Here is a 21504-nt window from a genome sequence, read left to right as displayed (position 1 = left end):
TCTATATATGTTTTGTCTGCTGTTCTAGGTTACTGCCGACTCATTAGAGATAATGCAAACAGTGGGATCCTGCATCAGTTGCGCTCACACGTTCGTAGGTGGGGCCACAGCAGCGAGGAGTCAGGTACTAACTTCCCACCCCGAGGCCCAGCTCTCTGACAGGTCGATCTGGTGTCCTGACTGGGACTTGTCCTCTCTGACTGCGGGACAAGTGTGATTTCTGACTGTGTGCGTGAGCTCGGCGAGTGGTCTCTGGGGTCTCTGTGTGGTTCTCTTTGCCCTCAGGGGGTCTCCTCACACGGTGTGTTGGTCAGACTCATGAGCACTGGCAGTTAGTTCCCTGGGGGAACACAGGGGATGGAGAACCGCATGTAGGAGGGTCAGGGGTGACCTTTCCTGAGTAAACTGAGAGGGAGGGTGTGCAATGTGGTAATAATTGCAGACACAGCTTTGAGGCGGCGTGAGGTCATCTGACCATGAGCCACATAATGAGAGGGCGTGACTTTTTGGGGTGAGGTCCTCTCCACCAAAAGCACTTCCCTGTGAGGGCACGGCTCTGAGCTGCCAGGACCCAGTAGACGACTGAGGGAGGGTCAGCCTTGAGGAGGGGATGCAGGTGGATCCTCGGCGTCCCCCGCATGGGTTTGCTCTGTTCACAGTCCAGGCTGCCAGGACATCCTGGGGCTTCCTGAGCTTCCTTGATCTGGGTAGTTTTGGGGACAAAGCCAGGACAGGTGACCAACGAGGGGCCCAGTCACCATTACAAGGATAATCAGTGTGCATTACCAAGGCATGTGTATCCTGACCTGTGTGTCCCTCCACTCACGCTCTCTGTCTCCAACTCACATGTAGGCCCTGGATTGGTGAACAATACTGGTGAACAAAATACCAGGTTAGCCCCGTCCTGTGAGACTGAATCCACTGCTGTCCCACCCTCTGCACAGCTGCCTGAGATGTGAGGTCTGGGGACCTGGGCCAGACCTGCTCATGGCTTTGTGTCTGGTCTTGTTTGGGCTGGAGGAGAGTGTGACACAGATGGGGTGGAGGTTTGTGTCTCACTTCCCCATCTGTCTGTGTCACTGTGAGTATCACCACTGCTGTCCCACGACTGACAGTAATAGTCAGCCTCGTCCTCAGCCTGGGCCCCGCTGATGGTCAGGGTGGTTGTCTTCCCTGAGCTGGAGCCAGCGAATCGGTCAGGGATGCCCGACGGCCGCTTGCTGTCCTCATAAATGACCAGCACAGGGGCCTGGCCTGGCTTCTGCTGGAACCACTGAGTATATTTTTTATCCAGTAAATCTCCGGTGCAGGTGATCCTGGCTGTCTCTCCCAAGGCCACTGACAAGGGGGACGACTGGGTCAGCTCATAGGAGGCCACAGAGCCTGTAAGAGAGGAGAGGGGAGGAGGCTGAGGACAAATATCTGTGCACAGGGTGTTCCCCTTGGGGCTCCCCTGGACTGAGCTCAGGGTGTGGGGCAGGTCCAGCAGAGGGTCCCGCCGGGACTGAGCCTGCAGGCAGGGCCTGTGAGGAAGCACCTGTGCAGAGGGTGAGCAGGGGCAGCAAGAGTGGGGTCCAGGCCATGCTGGCGGCTCCTTGGGTTCTGCCTCTGTGCCCACAGCTGGGTGTGGTCTCTGGGCCCCTCTTATCGTCTGCCAGGGGCTCCTCATGCAAATCCCCCTCCTCCCTCCTTGGCCTCCTTGTGCAGGTGCAGTGGAGCAGAGTCCAGGGCAGAGTGGGGGCCCAGGGAGCATTTAAAGTCAAGACCTCACACCCAGGCCTGTATCCAGTCTCTCCAGGGCTCTCTGGGGTATTGGGGGAGACAGTACTAATCCCTGAACCAATACCTGAACCCCACCTCTGTCTGATCTCTGGGTAGCCTCCTTGGGCTTGGGGACGATCGTCAGTCATCCTCTATAGTGACGAGATCATGCAGGGGTGGGCTGAGCTTATAGGGACAGGGGTCATGTTGGGATATGACAGGTCATATTCCATGATCACACCCTATGGGACGAGTCACATACCTTCCAGGAAATATTTTTTCCTTTTGTTTTTTTGTGGGGGGAAACATAGAGTTTTTAGGGATGTAGATATTTGCAAAATATCTTGATGACCCCAGGGGCATGATTCACTAAAGACTAAAGACTAACTGGACCACCCTGGACAGCACCACCATCACTGTTTTGCTTTGCAGTGTTGTTGAAAGAGGGGTGAAAAGGTGAAGAAAGTGCGAGAAAACATTTTCAAACTAAATATCAAATGAAAAATACTCCTGGAGTGTAGGAAGAGCTCTTAAAACTAAACAGTGAAAAGATAAATAATATTAGAACACATTTAGAAACCGGTCAATGAGCACGAACAGACAGGTCCCGGAAGAGACAGAAAATGGCAGCAAGAACCCGGGAAGAGGCCCCTCAGGAGCCAGCTGGGAAATTCGAGTGAAAATATGGGGGGGTCACCGCACACCTGCCAGATGGTAAAGCAGACAAGGCGACCAGCCCCAGTGAGGGCAGCACGTGGACAGACGGGGTCACCGGGGCCGAGGGGTGTGAACCGGCACCGACGCGGGAAGGAGTCTGGCGGCTTCTGACAGCAGCAAACCGGTGGTTCGTACACGGCCCAGTGACTGCGGCTCAGGGCACCTATTTCAGACCCTGCAAACTGACGTCCACAGAGAAACCGCACACACGTGTGTGTTTCCAGGACCTTGGTGCGCAGACTCCCAAGGTGAGGACCTTCCCGGCGTCTCTGCACGGGTGGGTGTCAAACAGACTGGGACCCACCCGGACCACGGAATTCTCAGCAAGGAAAGGAACAAACTGAATATAACAGCAATTTGGAGGGATCTCAGGGAAATGTAAAGTAATACATGTCAATCCCAGAAGACTAGCTACTGTGAGAGTTATTTTGTCACTGGACTGCTTCTGCAAAGAAATGTTTTTAGAAATGAAGAACTGATTAGTGGTGAAGGGTTAGTGCAGGGAAGGGCACCCAGGAGGGAGGAGGTGGGTGCTGTTATAAAAGGAGAACAGGAGGGTCCCTGGGAAATGAAATCCATCAGTCCTGAAGGCAGTACCACAGTGCCCCCTGCTGTCCACAGAGTGAGTGACATCCTTCAGTTTATAGATCCTTCAATCGAGTGACTGACTGTTCATTACTTTCAGCCTTCAAAAAGCTGAGCCTTGGTGAGTGTGTTACCTGCACCCCCAACCCGACCTCAGCCCAGTCCCTCCTCCTGTCCGGTGAGAGGAAGCCCTCACTGTGAGGGTATGATTTTCCCAGAGCCCCCCAGACAGTGATGATGAGTCAAGGCTCCAATCCAGGGATGCAGGAGCTGGACCTCAGAGCTTGACGTGTGAATCCCCTCCCTGCCCGGCCCCTCTCCATGTCCCTCATCCTGCTCCTCCCCATCCCAGGTCCCAGCCTCCTGAGTCCCTGAGTCACGGCCCTGCCTCCTGTCCCCAGGTGCTCCGAGCGCTCAGTCCCTCACCGTGGAGGAACCTGCATCTCTTGACATTAGAGGCTGTGTGTGCAGAGAGTGGGGTGGGGGGCACTGAAATATTTCCCTGTTTTCAAATATTAGTGTAAGAAAGATGGAGAATACATCAATATGTTATATTTAATTCACACTGAAATGATGACATTTTCAACTAAGGCAGTTAAAGAAAATCTACTATGAAAATTAATGCCACTGGTCTCTTCCCGTTTGTCAGTGTGGCTCCTGGGAAACTTTAGGTGACACGTGCGGTTCAAAGTTTTATTTCTGCTGGACAGGACCCCCTGTAAGTCACTGCATCAGTCACTTGTTTTGAGATAGCAGAGAGAACTTTCTGGCACCTGAAGGAGCAGACACATCTCAGCACTGAGAGCAGGTTGTTCCCTGGGGTCGGTGAGGTTTGGTTCCTGACCTTCTGCCCCAGCCATGTTAGGGTGTGGTCACCACTGCTGGTGTCAGGAGACACAATTAAAACATCTATGTCACTGCTGCTCCTGCACAGACTATGGTTGCCATCTGTTGAGGGGCCACACATGCCTGGGAGAAGAGAGAAGTCAGGACAGAGTGGCCCCAACCCTATGGGAGGGACAGATGTGGGCAGGGGTGAGGGCAGGGGCAAGACCACCGGGAGCCTGGGTGGGAGGGAGAGCAGGAGCCCTGAGGTTCACAGATGGTGCCTTCCTGTGGTGACTGTCAGTGAGCTGTGAGTGGCAGGTGGACAAGAGTGAAGCTACTCTCAGTGTGGTCCGAGGGCGGGGGCAGTCACACAGGCAGCTTCCCGGGCCCACCCTGCACTGCTGCAGCCACATCTGCATCTCAGTCCACCCCAGGGGACCTGTGTGCGCTGGTCTCAGTCACCATGGAAACCCTCACTTCCTTCTGCTGTGTCCCCAACTCTTTCCTAGGACACTGGGGTCTTGGTGCTGAACTGTCCTGCCCTCATCAGACTGAGCTTCATTCAGGTGCCGGACCCTGTGATGTTGTGGAGAAAAGCATTTTACAAACAGACATTTACTGCAGTCACACGGGTGGTATTTGCCGAGAAGGTGGGATCCCTTTCTGACCTTGGTCTTTGGTATTTTCTGCTTTATGTTGAATAGCTGATGTTGCCCTGACACAAGGGCTGAGTGTTTTCCCTGGTAGCATCTCATGGGCTGTCAGACTCATCCCGTGTTTTTTAATTCTCTTTACTAGAGCTTCTATGTTAAGTTTTCCAGTTTGGATTTTTGGCCTCTGTGTCTTCCCTTGCCGTGTCAAGTCATTCTTCTTCCCTTACGATCAGAGGAAATACCATTACGGTCACATGTTCTGTCTCCTAGTCCACAAACTGTGTCATCCAGGACATTTCAGGGCCATTCTGGACAAAGTGGTTTTTACATTCCTAACAGCCCTGTTTTCCTGATTCCTCTCAGGAAAGTCTGACAGGGGGTCAGGCAACGGGACTGATTCCTGTTGGATCTGCAGCATGTGTGTGTCCCCCTGTGTCGGGGACTCCCATTTCGGGTTCAGTGACTTACTGGTCACAGATCCATCCTGTGTCCACCTGCTCTCACTGACACTTTCTGAGATGCCACGAGCATAGACCTTGGTTAGGGACTAAGTTCCCCTCCGTGGGGCACAGAGCTTCTGACTCGTCCACCTGACGCCTGAACTGGGAGCTGCCCCCCGACTGGGCACAAGGCCTGTTGGCTGGGGTGCTGACCTGTGACCGTCCCTTCCCGTGTCCTTGGGGTGCTCCCTCCTCAGCCTCAGCTGGTTTCCCCCCACGTGCACTCACCCGTCTCAGGGAACGTTTGCAGACACCCAGAGTGTTACCTCTGTGGGGCCCTCTCCTCTCCCACATGCTCCCCCTGGGCTGTGATTTCCTCTCTGGGGCCCTGGAGACTCCCTCTGACCTGGAGAACCTCACTCAGGGGGCTGTCAGGGGTCTCTCTGGGAGGAAGCTCAGAGGCAAGACCTGGGAACTGCAAAGTGGTGACAACAAGGGACTCAACTGGGGGCTGTTCGGTCCTTGTAACCTGAGCCAGGGCCTTGGATCTTGGCCTTGGGTGGTTACCAGGTCTGAGTCACACTTCAGGAAAGAGATGACCCCGAGGAAGGCAATTCTCTGCCCCGTGGGAACTTCCCACTGAGTGCGCAGCCCTGGTCACCTGGGCTCCAGCAGGGGTGCTGGGTGTGCAGACGCTGGTTGGCCCCATTCAGAGTCCTGGCAGACATGGAGTCTGGGACCTGCGGAGCTCAGCTGAGCTGGGAAGTTGTAGGGATTAATTCCTGAAGTTTCTCCAAGGAGCAGCACAGTCACCATGGTGTAGAAATTGAAGGGCCATTACTTTTCCACACAGGACTCCAGCAGGCTGTCTTTTTGTCAGTTGCCCCTGGAACCTGCACAGCAGCACCCACACAGCAGGCCAGCCTGGTCCTGACACCCTGAATCTACTCCTGACCCACCCTCTGCACAGCTGCCTGAGGCTGGGAGGAGGGGCCTCTGGGAGACCTGAGAGAGGGGACCTGGGCCAAAGCTGCTCATGGCGTTGTCTGCAGTCCTCCTGGGGCCTGAGGGGAGTGGGACACAGACTGAGGTTTGTGTCTCACTTCCCCATCTGCCTGTGTCACTGTGAGCATCACCACTGCTGCCCCATGACTGACAGTAATAGTCAGCCTCATCCTGGGCCTCAGTCCTGCTGATGGTCAGGGTGGCCGTGTTCCCCGAGTTGGAGCCTGAGAACCGGTCAGGGATCCCTGAGGGCCTGCTGCTATCCCTGTAGATGACCAGCACAGGGGCCTGGCCGGGCTTTTGCTGGTACCAGTGCACATATGTATCTCCAATGCTGTCTCCCCCGCAGGTGATCGTGGCCGTCTGTCCCAGCTGCACCGACACCGAGGATGACTGTGTCAGCTCATAGGAGGACACAGAGCCTGCAGGAGAGGAGAGGAAAGAGGTGGGCTAAGGTTGAAGGACCCCTTCCCAGGGGACCCTGGTCTGTCTGTGCTGGAACAAACTACAGGGATTCTCTAGGCCATCAGTCTCAGCCTGTGTGTCCCATGGATCCAGCTGACCCATGAAGCCTGTGAAGAAATGAGGACCCTCCTGTCCCTTTCTCCTGGCAGGTAAAACTCCTCAGCTCAATGAGACCAGTGAGCACAGTGGAGGGAACAGGACCACCATCCCCTCATCCTGCAGCAGAGTCAGGGTCATTGGGTCCCCCCGGGCAGTGCCCTGCTGAGGTCAGAGTCAGGGTCAGGCTTGTCCAGATCCCTGGGGCTGGCAGAAGGTGGGAGCCTGGGCACAGCACCTGTGCAGTGAGCAAGGAGGCCGAGGAGGAGAGGGGTCCAGGCCATGGTGGAGGTGCCCTGCTTCTGCTCCCTGAGACCCCAGGCTGGGCAGCTCTCCTCCCAGGCCTCTTATCCCCTTGCTGGAGAGACAGCTGCTGGGTATGCAAATCAGCCAGGGCTCAGGGGAGCTGCAGGAGGAGCTGTGTGGTTCCTGCTGGGGGCTCAGCTTGAGAGAGTCAGTGAAGGGATGGGAGGTCCCTGTAGACCTCACCTCATTCCCAAGGGATCCAGTTCATCCCCTGGTGCCATAGTGTGGGGCTGACATCTCCATACCCGACTGTCTCGTGGCCCCACTCCTGGGCTGGCCTGGCCACAGCTGAGCTCAGAGGTGACATCTGTCTGCATGTTCTGAACCCCTATAGAGGGTTAACTGTAGAGGTGACGATATGAGCCTGAGGTCCCAGCAGGGTCCCACCCCAGTGACAGTGTGTGAGCATCAGAGCCTGAAGGACATTCCCACCTTGCTCAGGGCACATGGAGCACTTGGAGCCTCTGAGATGCTGGAAGTTCCTAAGTCAAATTCAGCTTCTGGGACAGGTCATAGATGCTGTACCCCAGTGTCCCCTGTGTGCTAGTGCCAGGGTTAGCCCCAGTGCTTGGAAAGGTGTGACAGTTACAGAGTGTGAGCATGAATGGGGTGGGCTGGACAGGAATGAATTACCTGGACCTGAGACAGAAAACAGGCCAATTCTACAAGAACCCAATCTGAGAGACTCAGAGTCAGAATGCTCTGTCATCCGTGTCAAAGTTAATACTGTAGAAAACCTACCAATTTTTTTTAAAGATGTGACATGCTGCATAATATTCACCATGTCTTACCACAATTAAATATCTTAATTATTAATAAATGGACAAATAGTTCCAAAACATAAATGATAATAATCCCCTGCATGGCAGAATTCCTCAGGCCCAGGCCCTCCCAATCTCCAAGAGGCTTTGGCAGGTGGTCTCTGCTGCCCCTGGTGCCCTCCCCACACTGGCTGCTGGAGGAGCAGGTGTGTGCTGTGTCCAGGTGCAGAGTCTGAACCCACTGCTCAGGTGCTAACTCCCTGATTTGTGGACTGTGGGTCCCAGGGGGGATTGGTATTCTCTCCATAACCACTGCCGGCCTGAAGACCAGGCACAGGAGGCTCAGATCGCCCATAAAAGTACAAACAGGCTGATTGGGAGGAGGAGAGGGCGGGTCCACCTGAAGCATCTCTGACACATCCCTGGGGTGACAGTGTGATTCTGAGGCTTTCATGGGGACAGAGGACTCAGGGACTGCCTCTCATTGATGCCCACTGCTAGTAAAGGTTGAGAAGAGGGTGCTGCCAACAATTGCCCCAAAGACTGAGACAGGAGATGCTCACCCAACAAACAGTGATTTAGCCCCACTCTGTCTGCCAGACACTGTGTCCTGGGTGAGACGAGTGAATGGGACCAGTCCTGCCTCACAGATGCCAGTGTGCACATGGGGGCACACAGTGGACACCCTAGTGTGGGTGACGCAGCACAGTCACCGCCACCTTCTACCTGTCCCTTGTCTTCCATTCTCTGTTCAAAGACAGACAATTGCTCTTCTCGAGTCCCTCTTGGCAGGTGTTGAACTTGTGGCTCTGTGTTGACCCGTGGGTGTGTCACTCAGCTGGGTTCTTTCCTGAAAAACTTGAGCTCTTGTGAAGAAATGGAACTGACTAGATTTTTGCACCTCCTGTCCCCTTGGCTCTGGGTGTGACAGCTGAGCTGCAGCGGCCACACTAAGGTCCGTCTGCAGCAAGAAGGAGAGCAGAGCCTGCACTGGAGAGATGTTGGTAAGAAAGTCAGAGACGTGAGGACCTCCCAGGGCTGGCGAGTGTCTGTGGAACACCCGTCGGGCCCAGACTTGTGGCTGCAGGAGGAAAAGAGGCTCCTGTCTGTCCACGTCTCTTATTGTCGTGTGTGTGTTGCATTAAAAAAATCTTCCTGACTAATGACAGAAATAATCAGTAGAAATCAATTGATCAATGAAGGAAAATAATTACAGGGGAATAATTGTGCAGCAGCTGTTGTAGTATTCAGATATTGGTTGCGATCACACAGGAACTGACAGGCAGGTCCTGTGTGAGGAGAAGCTGGAGGGGTCTCTCTGGAGGGGACCCTGGAGCTGCCATCAGGACAGGAAGAGGGAGCAGCAGGAGGAAGTGAGTGTGGGGACAGCAGGGTCAGTGCCCTGGGGGAGGGTCTGGTCTATCTGAGCAGGAAGGACAGTGAGAAACTAAGGTGGTTGTGGTCCAAACCAGGTGGGCCCAATGTGACGTGAATCTGTCACATTAAGGGATGAGGGGCAGGACTGACATCACACTGAGCACACACACCTGGCCCAGGAGTCAGAGCAGCTGAAGAGGAAACGAGGGGAGGGAGGAGCCACTGCACTGTGACCCCTGTCCTGTGTCAGCGAGTTGAGCAAGCAGGTGACCCACAGGGACCGTCACTGCACAGGGGCTGCTGCTTCCCTTCTGGTTTGCACAGGAAGTCATACGGGACCTTCTGTCCTGATTCAGAGAATTCTGACAACACATCACTCCTGCTGCCGAAGTTACAAACTTGTGAGAAAATGTCACATTCACCTGAACTAGGTGTGAGTGAGACACCTGAGTTTATCATAACAGGTTCCTCTTCCTCTCAAACCTGTGAGGTAACATTGTCATAACTTATTTTATCATGTATTATGAACCACAAGGTATATTGTTTTTTGCCTTGAACAGTGATATTTTTATGGAATATAATATGACAAAACATTTCATATTTATCCCTGTGGTAACAATACTGGATGCCGTTAATTTCTCTGTGTAGATTTTCATTTCTCTCTGTCTCGGGCGGGTCCCCTGCTGTTTCTGGTACAGAGCGTCTGCGGGTGTCATTTCTCCTTCTTTCTGTATATCTGAGGAAGTTTCACTTTGCTTCCTTTCGTGAAGGACATTTTCACTGGGTAAAGATTTGAAAGTGTACAGGTTTTCTTGTCATCTTCTTGTTGCTGAAAGTTTTCTGCTGACTTTGCCCCCCTCTCCCCTCGTCTGTGTTGTTTCCAGGGAGACCTCTGCCCTGGTCCCTCTGCTCCGTCCTCTCTGTGGACCGGTCTCATGTCTCTGAGGCTTTTATGATTTTGTGACCTGGTCTGTGGTCCTTCCACCCCCGCCCTTGTCTGTAACTCACATGCAGGCCCTGGAAACATGGGGTCAGGCCTGTCCTGTGAGACTGAATGCCCTGCTGTCCCACCCTCCGCACAGCTGCCTGAGGCTGAGGAAGAAGCCACCTGAGTATCTGAGGTCTGGGGACGGGGCCACACCTGATTATGGCATTGTCTCTGGTCATATTTGGGCTGGAGGAGAGTGTGACACAGATGGGGTTGGGAGTTTTTGTCTCACTTCCCCGTTGGCCTGTGTCACTGTGGCATTACCACTGCTATACTCTGTTGCACAGTAATAGTCAGCCTCGTCCTCAGACTGGAGGTTGGAGATGGTCAAGTAGCGGTTGGCCCCAGAGCTGGACCCTGAGAAGCGATCGGGGATCCCGTCCCCCTTGCCGTGGTGTCCAACACCCATAAGCCACATCACAGACCGAGGGGCCTTCCCTGGCTGCAGCTGGTGCCATGAAATGGTGTAGCCGCTGTACTCACTGCTGAGGGTGCAGGTGAGCTTGACCGAGGCTCCCAGGGAGGCAGAAGCAGATGGGGGCTGGGTCAGCATAGGCGCAGCACAGAGACCTGCAAATACAAAACACAGGGATGATGTTGAATGCACCCCGACTGGACAGATGCCCCTGCATACTGTGTTTGGAAGGGACCTCTAACTGCCCAGGGATGCACTGACCTGTGGAGAAAACCAGGGGCAGGAGGAGGAAGGGAGCCCAGTCCATGGTGGGAGGGACTCCAGGAGCTCTGTCCTCAAGCTGCCCAGCTGGCCCTGGCCTCTCCAAGCCCCTGTCTTATCCTCTCTCCTAGCAGCTCAGGGAGGAGGAGTATTGAATGCAAATCTGTTCTCTGTTCCTCAACTCTCTCAGCCCTGGTCTGAGTCCTGAGCCTAACAGCCTCCTGCTGGTGACTTCCTCAGGTCAGAAGAAGGTCCAGGTGTGAATTTCACTGTTAGGAGTTGATTTTACCCAATAGAAGTGTCTTCAAAGGAGCCTCAGTCATTCCCTTTGCACTTGAGCCCAGCCAAGGGCACTTAACCTTTAAGTTCCCCAAACCCAGACCCACAGTGCCCCCTGGTGTCCACAGGAGGAATATCATCCTATATGTGCAGCTAGTTCGCCAGATGGCTACTTCTAAGATGTTAATGCAGGAGTGACAAACTCATTTTCACTGGGGGCCACATGAACCTCAAATTTGCCTTCAAAGGGCTGAATGTAATTTTAGGACTGTATAAATGTAGCGACTGCTTAACTTGGGGCAAGGAGCTTGGTGTTGCCAGTGGGTAGAAACAAGGTACCCGGCCAGATAAAATAAGGTGAAGGGCTGGATTTTGCCCACAGGCCTATGTTTGCCACCTGTTACTTAAAGGATGGTGAAACCTGGGGAGTGTTTTATATGCACCCCTCACCTGGCATCACAATAACCTGACATCAGAATAACCCCACGTTATCCTGTGCTGAAGCCTCAGCCCTTCCTCCTGTGTGATGGGCAGGGGGCTGTCATTGCGAGGTTATGATTTTCCCAGAGCCCCCCAGACAATAATTATGAAAGTGATGAGGAATCAAGATTTCAGTCCAGGAGGCCGATCCAGAGCCTGAGAGCTGTGTTCTCTCTTTGCCCCGCCCTGCTCTAGGCCCCATGTCCCCGCCGCCCTCACCCCAGGACCCCTTTCACTGCCCTCTACTCTGTTCCTGGGGGGCCGTCCTCCTGGAGTCTGCTGTGAAGAGCGCTCAGGTCCTCACGTGTCAGCACCTTCGTTTTTCAGTGTCACGGGGGCCTGTGTGTGGGAAACGTGGGGACCCTCCCACAGCTCCCTCCCTGGCAGAGGGCACAGGGTCCTGTGTCAAACGGGCATTGGCATCAGGTGACAGGAACAGGGTTCGCATCAGGCTGGGTCTCTAACAGTTTATGTCAGGGTTGGGTTTCTCATGTGGTCAAAGCCGTTGAGTTTCCACAAGTGTCAGTATCAGGAGAGAAACCTTTTAATTTTACAAAACTGTAGGATTTCACATTTTCAAGAAAGCACTTATTTCCTGCTGTCCTGAACAAATACATCAGGTGTCACCCTGGTGGTGCTGAGGGTGCAGTGAAATGAGTTCACGTACAAAATGGTGGAGGCGTTGTCCTTGGAGGTGATGGTGCAGGCCTGTGGTGACTCATATGCACAGACAGACAGACTGACAGACTTCTGACTCAGTCCTCAGAGTTTGCTCTGAGAGACAGTGGAGGAGGGGACCAGGGTCTGGTGCCTGAGACACGCCCCCCACTGTTCCCAGCTGAGGGGACCACAGCAGCTCCTCTCTGCCCTTCCCACCCCGGGGTGTCCACTCCTCACACTCACACCTCAGTGTCCCCATGGGGCCGCTGGCCCCTCCTGCAGGCCTGTGCTCACACCTGTGCTGTGGGTCTCCTGACCCCCTGGGAGGTCACCTGTGAGTGCCACCCTGGGAGATGTCACCTTCAGGCTCTGATCGTGCTTGTGAGGGAGGGAAATATATTCCTTTCTTAAAAATAGCCAGTCATCCTGCTTCAAGAAAATATTTCTTAGTTCTCCCTCTAGATCACTGCACAAACTATAATGTTATGACTTGAATGACGTTTATGGAAACAATATCCCACTGAGAGGGAGATTATTTATTTAAAAATACAAAAGGAATATAGTCATCCTTACACTGACTAGAAATAAACATGTTCAATAACCCCGATTTGGGTTTAAAGCTGTAGTTGTATTTGATATTGTGTATTTGAGAATGGAACTAATGTGGACGCACATGTAAATATTCCCTCCATGCCCTGTTCTCAGCCTTCTTGGCTTGGTGGAAAGTGGAGCAGCTTTTCCTGCCTGATGGGACTTTTGTGTCATGAGGCCCTCTATCGCTCCCTGGGGGCTGTCATATGTACTGCAGGGACAGTTACCCAAGGACACCTCTTCCCTCCAACCAGCTCTGCCTAATATGGTGGCAACAAGTCATCACAGCTGTTGGGCATGAGAAGTGGGTCGTCCCCGGAGAGATGTGCTGTTGTTCTGAAAGACACAAAGATTTTCAAAGGCAGTTTGAAAACAATGTAAAATATACCAATAATTTTATATTTAATTCACATTGAAATATTTTTTTCTTTCATTACAAATTTTTGTTATTCTGTTACAGTTGTCCCAATTGTTCCCTCTTTGTGCTCCCCCACCCGGGTGGACTCACCCGCCACTCCCACACTCAGTCCCCACAGGGTTGTCCGTTTCCGTGGGTCATTCATACTCGTTCTTTGACTAGTCCCTGCCCCTTCTTTCCACCATTGTCCCCTCCCACACTCTGGTCCCTGTCAGTGTGTTCCATGTTTCCATGCCTGTGGTTCTAGTTTCTCATTTTTATTTTTGTTCCTTAGGTTCCTCTGATAGGTAAGATCACATGGTATTTTAATTTCACTGACTGGCTTATTTCACTTAGCATCATATTCTCCAGTTCCATCCAGGATGTCTCAAAAGGCAGGAGTTCCTTCTTTCTTTCTGCTGCACAGTATTCCATTATGTAAATGTGCCACAATGATTTGAGCCACTTGTTTACTGATGGGCACTTGGGCTGTTTCTAGCACTTGACTCTTATAGACAGCACTGCTATGAACATTGGGGTACATAAATTCAATTAAATTGGTATTTCAGGATTCTTAGGGTATAGTTCCTGCAGGGAATTGCTGGGTCTAAAGGCAGTTCCATTTTTAGTGTTTTTCAGGAAACTCTATACCGTTTCTCACAGTGGCTGCACCAGTGTGCATTCCCACCAAAACTGCACAAGAGTTCTCTTTTCTCCACAACCTTGCAAGCACTGGTTGTTTGTTGGTTTGTTCATGATGGCCATTCTGACGGGTGTGAAGTGGTATCTCATTGTGGTTTTAATTTGCACCTCTCTGATGGCTAGTGATGCTGAGCATCTTTTCACGTGTCTTGGGCCATCTGTGTGTCCTCCTTGGAGAAGTGTCTATTCAGGCCTTTTGTCCACTTTTCAGCTGGATTGTTCTCCTGCCTGGTGTGGAGTTGCATGAGTTACTTATATATCTTGGAGATCAAACCCTTCTCCGATGTATCATTGGCAAATGTGTTCTCCCATACGGTCATTTCCCTTTTCATTTTGATGATGGTTTCTTTAGCCATGCAGAAGCTTTTTAATTTGATGTAGCTTCAAACGAATGAAATCATTAGGCATAAATCAATAAACTGGTAGACAATTTTATGCTAAAACATATTATCTGTTCATGAAATTAATAAAAGATCTAAATGGACAGAGAAGCACAGTGTGTTTATGGGTTAGAAGACTCAAAACAGGAAAAATGTTAATTCTCCACAAACTGGCCTAAAGATGTAACAGAATGCAAGTTAAAATCCCTGCACATTTTTTGTGGATATACACATAAGGATTTTAAAACTCACATGGAAAGACAGAGGAACTAGACTATCCAAAATAAAGAATAAATTTAAGTAAACATATTTATGTCCTATAGTCTAAGAGTAATCAAGATAGGGTAGAATTAGCAAAGAATAGGCTTGTTGAGCAACAGAGCAGAACTGAGAATTTAGAAATAGACCCACAACAGCATACTACTTAATCAAATCTTTTTTCTTGTGTTGTTGTTCAAGTACAGTGACCTCCATTTCCTCCCACCACTCCCCACACCCCAACATCTAACTGAATTTAACAAAATCTATCATGAAAACTAATTCCAACAGTTTCATCTCATCTTCTAAATGTGGACCCTGTGAAATTTACAATCATCTCTGAGTTTCCGATGGGACAGGGCTGGCTGCACTTTGCAGTCCCAATACCACTCACTGGCTTTACAGAAAGAAGAAGGTACCTCTGGCATTTGAAGGAAAGGCCGATCTTAGTTTTAGAGCCAATGAGAGGCCACAGGATGGAGGCGAGGACCTGGGACTCTGGGGCTGTAGCCCTGGTTTGCTGCTGGGTCCTCCCCTTTCTGATGCAGACCTCAGACAAGGCTGCTGCCTACCTCAACTTCCCCGTCTGTGAGGAGAGGAGATGACAAGAGGGCTTCTTCATTGCATATTTGAGACTAAACAATTCAGTAAATTTAAAGTGTCATGAATGTGCTGACATGCTTTTAAACGCAGATGAATGCTACTCCTCCTGCTCTTATTAATATCCTTAATCCTTATACTTAATGGGAAGCAAGGACAACAGAATGGCGTGCAGAGGAAATCCCAGAAACAGAGACTCTGGGACATTGGTCATCAAGAGACTTCTTGGCTGCACCCAAGTGCACACACGTGTGCACACAGAGGCGTGTAGGCCCACACATGCCCTGCCCTATGCACTGGTCACAGAGGCACATCCACAGGCTGCGACATGCTCCCTGGGTCTCTGGTCTCAGGGACATGACCCTGGTCCTCAACAGAGACCACACTGGATGGCCCAGCAGGACTGCCACACACACAGCTGCAGAGAGTCAAGATCTGTGGTGTGAGTCGTGTCACCCCACTTTCCCCACTACAGCCGGCCCCACACGTGACTCCCCGTCCTGGGAGAGGACCTGGTTCTCCAGAGACTCCAGCCTGACCTGCACAGAGTTGACCTCAGTGTGTGTCCTCAGACCTGCCCACCGAGGGCAGCATGGAGGTCTGTGTGGCAGTTGAGGACCTGAAATTCCCCTGTGATTGACAGATGGTGCCTTCCTGTGGTGACTGCCACTGAGCTGTGAGTGGCAGGTGGACAGCAGTGAAACCCTCCCAGTGTGGTCCCAGGAGGGGACAGTCTGACAGGCAGGTTCCCAGGCCCATCCAGCACTGCTGCAGCTGCATCTGCATCTCAGTCCATCCCAGGGGACCTGTGTGCCCTGGTCGCAGTCACCATGGAAACTCTCACTTCTTCCTATTCTGTTCCTAACTTCCTCCTAGGCCACCGGGCTCTTGGCGCTGAACTGTCCTGCCCTCATCAGACTGAGCTTCATTCAGGTGCTGGACCCTGTGATGTTGTGGAGAAAAGTGTTTTACAAACAGTCACATGGGAGGTGTTTGGAGAGAAGGTGGGATCCCTTTCTAACCTTGGTGTTTGTTACTTTCTGCTTCATTCTGAACAGAGTCTGTTGCTCTGACAGGAAGTGCTGAGTGTTTTCTCTGGTTGCACCTCATGGGCTGTCAGTCTCGTCCCGTGCATTTTCAACCCCAGTATTACAGCTCTTATATCCAGGTTTCCAGTTTGGAGTTTTAGCTTCTGTGTTCCCTTACCGTGTCAAATCGTTTGTCCTCCCTTATGATCGGAGGAAGTAAGTTGCAGTCATCTTTTCTGTGTCGTAGTCCACAATTGTGTCATCTGGGCCATTTCAGGGCCATTCTGGAAAAGGTGTTTTTTTTATTCATAACAGTCCTGTTCTCCTGAATTTTTGCAGGAAAGTCTGACAGGGTGTCAGGCAACAGGACTGATTCCTGTTGGATCTGGAACACATGTGCATCCACCTGTGTCGGGGACTCCCGTTTGGGTTCAGTGACTTATCTGGTCCCAGGTCCATCCTGTTTCCATGGCCCTGGAAACACCAGGTCAGGCCCGTCCTGTGAGGCTGAATCCACTGCACAGCTGCCTGAGATCTGAGGTCTGGGGACCTGGGCCAGATGAGCTATGGCTTTGTGTCTGGTCCCTGTTTGGGCTGGAGGAGAGTGTGACACAGATGGGGAAGAGGTTTTTGTCTCACTTCCCCATTGGCCTGTGTCACTGTGGCATTAACACTGCTACCCGCTGTTGCACAGTAATAGTCAGCCTCGTCCTCAGACTGGAGGTTGGAGATGGTCAAGTAGCGGTTGACCCCAGAGCCGGAGCCTGAGAAGCGGTCGGGGATCCCATCCCCCTTGGTGTGGCTTCCATCACTCCTAACATACATCAAATACCGAGGGGCCTTCCCTGGCTGCTGCTGCTGATACCAATAAATGTAGTAGCTGCTGTGCTCACTGCTGAGGGTGCAGGTGAGCTTGGCTGAGGCTCCCAGGGAGGCAGAAGCAGATGGGGGCTGGGTCAGCCTAAGTTCAGCACAGAGACCTGCAGACACAAAACACAGACATGATGCCGAATGCACCCAGACTGGACAGATGCCCCTGAAAACTGTGTTTGGAGGGGACCTCTAACTGCCCAGGGATGCCCTCACCTGTGGAGAACACCAGGGGCAGGAGGTAGAAGGGAGCCCAGTCCATGGTGAGAGTGGCTTCCAGGAGCTCTGCCCTGAGGCTGTTCAGCTGGCCCTGGCCTCTGAAAGCCCCTGTTATCCTCTCTCCTTGCAGCTCAAGAGGGAGGAGCATGAATGCAAATATGTTCTCTGTTCCTCAACTCTCTCAGCTCTTGTCTCAACCCTGAGCCTAGCAGCCTCCTGCTGGTGATTTCCTGAGGCCAAAGAAGGTGCAGGTGTGGGTTGCATTGTTAAGGGCTGAGTTGACCCAATAGAAGTGTTTTCAGAGGAGCTTCTTTATTGCCCTTTCAGTATGAAACAGCCAAAGGCATTTAACCTATAAATGGGGAAAAGGCATTTCCCCAAACCGGGACCCACAGTGCCCCCTAGTGTCAACAGGATGAATATCATCCTACATGTTTTGCTAGTGCATGGGATGGCTACTAAGAATTTTCAGGATGGTGAACCTTGGTGAGAGTTTTATTCGCACCTCTCACCTGACATCATAATATCTGGACATCAGAATAACCACACATTACCTGTGCGTGCTGTGGGTCTCCCGACAATGGGGAGGTCCCTTCGAGTGACATCCTGGGGGATTTCACCTTCAAACCATGATCTGTGCTTGTGAGTTAAGCAAATATGTCCCAGGATGACCACTGGTGCTTTGTCAAAACAGGACAGTGGAAGATTCTGCTCCACATCTGAGGCTGGAGACACGAGCCCACAAACATGGGTCAGAGCCCCTTTGTCTGGCAGACATCACATGCTGGGTAATATGTGTGAACAAGACTCCATCCCTGTCTCAGAGGTCCCTTTGTGTGGTGGGAGCTTAGTGAACACACCTGCGCTGGTGACACTGCAGATGCTTACACCATCTACTCGTGTCTTGTTGGGAACCGCCCTGACTGGTATCAGAGGCTGAAACCCCCGCCTAGGCTAAAGCTAAGGGAACGCCCTTGGAACCGTGAGCCAGCAAGGAGACAAAAGCTTATCTCCCTGGCAGGAATGCTGCTTCTGCTGCTTTATTCATGACTGAACCCCAAAAAGCTTGGTCGGTTAGCCAAAGACGGGTAAGATTCCCCACGGGGGAAACGACCTAAGCCAGGCACGATCACTTTGGGAGGCCCCCCCCAAAAGAAGGACTTGGGGGGGCTGCAGCAAAAGGGGGGTGATGGACCCTCGCTCCTCGGCTTTGACATAGCCTGAGTTCTCAGCGTCTGGAAGAAAATCTCCTTATCTCTTGGTTGCCTTAGTTCCCTTGCTCCACCTAAGCCTGAAACAATGACAGGGTGGTACAGCTCGGTACTGAGAAGTGCGAATTCCCCAGGGTGATCAGGCCTAAGAAAGAATATGTAAATTACTGTGAAACCTTCTTTGTTTAGAATGCTCTCAGTTGAATGAGAAGGGTCTTAGGAGGAAGTTAGTTTGTTCCTCAATCTTACAGCTCTTTGACCCCAACTCAATAGACCGGCAGAGTTCTTTGTTTTCTATGGTTCCTTACTTCCCCTAATGAGTACTGTACTTTACCTGAATTATTATGCAAAATGAGCCTAATAAAAGCAGGTATGGACGGTAAATCAGCGCGCTCCCCACTAGGGGGGGTGGCCATTCCGTCCCTACTTCCCCACAGAAACTAGTCTGTCTCTGTGCATGTGTGTTTTTTCTCGAGTATTGTCGAGCCATCCACAGCGTTCCGTGGTCACTGCTGGCCGGTGACCCACGCGCAACAGTGTCTTGTCTGCGATGCCCATTTAAAAGCCTGACGAGTGCTACTCTCACGTCCCTCTTGGCCAGAATCGACCTTGTGGCCCAGTGCTGACCCGTAGGTGTGTCAGTCAGCCGGGCCTCCTTCCAAGGAGCCTTTGCTCTTGTGAGGAAAAAAACAGGCTGGATATGCGCAGTGCCTGTCCCCTTGGCCCTGGGTGTGACAGCTGAGCCCCAGCGGCCACGCTGAGGTCCGTCCGCAACAGGAAGGAGAGACGAGCCTCCATACCAGGGCTGGTGGAGCAGACAGTGAGAAAGATCTTGGACTTGATGCAAATGGCCAGTGCCTGGAGAACAACCATCCGACTCCTGAGCTGTTGTTCCTGGCAAAATACTCCTGTCTGTTCATGCGCCTCAAGTCATGTGTGTGTTTTGCATTGAAAACATCCTGGCAGGTGAAGAAAATAATGAGCACAAATCAATCCAGTAATCAAGGGGAATAATTTTGGGGAAATAATTGTGTAGCTGTTGTTGATGTGCAGGTAATTAGTTGAGATCAGACAAGAACTGACAGGCAGGTCCTGTGTGGGGAGAGGCTGGAGGGGTCTCTCTGGAGGGGACCCTGGAGCTGCCCTCAGGGTGGGAAGAGGGAGCAGCAGGAGGAAGAGAGTGTGGGGACAGCAGGGTCAGTGCCCTGGGGGGAGGGTCTGGTGTGTCTGAGCAGGAAGGACAGTGAGAAACTAAAGTGGTTATGGTCCTAACCAGGTCGGCCCTATGTGAGGTGAATCTGTCCCATTAAGGGATGAGGGGCAGGACTGACGTCACACTGAGCACACACACCTGACCCAGGAGTCAGAGCAGCTGAGGGGGACCCTGGGGAAGGAGGAGCCACTGCACTGTGACCCCTGTCCTGTGTCAGTGAGGTGAGTGAGCAGGTGACCCACAGGGACCGTCACTACACAGGGGCTGCTGCTTCCCTTCTGGTTTGCACAGGAAGTCACATGGGACCCTTACTTGTGATTCAGAGAATTCTGACAACTCATCACTCCTGCTGCCGAAGTTACAACCTTGTGAGAAAGAATCACATTTCACTTGCACCATGTGTGAGTGAGACACCTGAGTTGATCATAACAGATTACCTTGCCTCTCAAACCTGTGAGGTAACATTGCCAAATTGATGCTTTAACATACATCATAACCTACAACATACATCATGTGTTTTTTGCATTAATGATAATTTTAATAGAATTTAGGATGACTGAACATTTCTCTGTTTATCCATGGAGTTACCATATAAGAAGCCTTTCATCTCTTTGTGTAGATTCCCCATTTCTCTCTGCCTGAGAGTGTCCCTCATCTCCCACACTGAGGGTCTGTAGGTGACCAATCTGTAAAGTGTTATGCCATCTGAGAAAGCACTATTTTTCCTTTTTTTTATAGACATTTTCACTGGGTAAAGTCTTGAGAGTGGACAGGTATCCATTGTTGTTCTGTTCTGTTCTTTTTGATTTAGTCATCTAAAGACTCTGCTCCCCTCCCCCCGGCCCATGTTGTTTTCAGGGAGACCTGTGCCTGGTCCCACTGCTTCATCCACCCTAGAGCCGGTCTCCTCTCTCGGGTGCTCTTGCAGTTCTCCCGGCAACACCGGCCTGGTGAACGGGAGTACGTTGTGACCACCAGCTTTCCTCCCCTGAGGGTCCGATTCCATCCCCAGGAGCCTTCCTCAGTCCCCAGGCAGCAGAGACTCCCCTGACCCTAGGACCTGCCGCCCCCCTCCCTGCTCCTCCTGGGGTCACAGTGAGGAGTGTTGCGCAGGGACTCCAGCGTCTGTCCTCTCCCACAGGGACATTCCAGAGTCTCAGGCGCCAGTGTCAGCTTGAATGTAAACATTCAGAGTCACTGCTTTGCTGGTCCCTGAGCACAATCTCTCCCTCAGGGGCGGGAGTAACTATGATGGAAGGTGCTGAAATGAGACAGTGTTGTTTTAATCTAGATGTTGGATTTGTATATTGTCATTGTCCTTGTGTCTTCATGTAACATGTTCTGTGAACTGGGCACAGCATGCAAACATTCCCTCTGACCTGAATGCCCCGCCTCCTGCTTGACCACAGATTCCACACAGGCTGGTCCAAGAGCTGCATGAGCCAGTTCCTTCAAATCTATTATCTGCCTCCCTCCCTCCCTCCCTCCCTCCCTCCCTCCCTACCTGCCTGCCTCAGTGTATCTGCTAGACAGCACGTGGAGGTCTTTCTGCACACAGGACACATCTCTACCGATCCACACCTGCATCTGTCTATATCTGCATCATTTCTACACCTGTATCTGTGCTCACACCCCCCTGTTACCATTTCTCTCTCCCTGGAGACCCGAGCGAATACACCTTATTAGCTGTAACATTTGATGTTAAAGGGTTTGTTTCAATGGCAGCTTTGGGGTCAGAGCGCTAATCTAACTCACCAAGGCCCACCTTCCAGTGCTGCTGTGTCACTGCGCGGAGAGGATGGGACTCTCTGCACCTGCTCTTCCCTCGCCCCCACCCTGAGTGCCAGCATTGTCACCCCTTTGTTTGGACAGTCATCAAAAAGCACCGCATGCTGCTATTAACGTCTTGTTTACACGCAGTTAATTCTATGGACATTAACGTAAGACAGATGTTTCTA

The 21504-nt window shown here is 51.9% G+C and overlaps 1 protein-coding gene across 6 annotated transcripts in view; it reads right to left on the bottom strand.

Annotated features, from left to right (window-relative positions):
• LOC123806650 (immunoglobulin lambda-1 light chain-like) overlaps positions 1-17222 on the bottom strand; it is a 141518-nt gene extending 124296 nt beyond the window's left edge. The window contains exons 1-2 of one of the 6 annotated variants that reach the window (XM_045819903.1): positions 17120-17222; positions 16701-17013 (exon numbers count right to left, since the gene is read on the bottom strand). In XM_045819903.1, coding sequence (XP_045675859.1) covers positions 16701-17013; positions 17120-17165 — 359 coding nt within the window. In that variant the 5' untranslated portion in view covers positions 17166-17222. Of the gene's footprint in view, positions 1-1085; positions 1384-1537; positions 1599-6113; positions 6412-6788; positions 6872-10246; positions 10553-10658; positions 10720-16700; positions 17014-17119 lie in introns of those variants that run through there. The other 5 variants (XM_045819904.1, XM_045819905.1, XM_045819908.1 and 2 more) reach the window with 5 other exon arrangements.
• Between the last annotated feature and the right edge of the window lie 4282 nt (positions 17223-21504).

The sequence above is a fragment of the Phyllostomus hastatus genome, unplaced genomic scaffold (genome assembly GCF_019186645.2).
Source record: "Phyllostomus hastatus isolate PE091 unplaced genomic scaffold, TTU_PhHast_1.1 phas_scaffold_387, whole genome shotgun sequence".
Taxonomy (NCBI): Eukaryota; Metazoa; Chordata; class Mammalia; order Chiroptera; family Phyllostomidae; genus Phyllostomus; species Phyllostomus hastatus.
The sequence above is the reverse complement of the archived record's forward strand: the minus strand, read 5'-3'. Positions and strand labels throughout refer to the sequence as shown.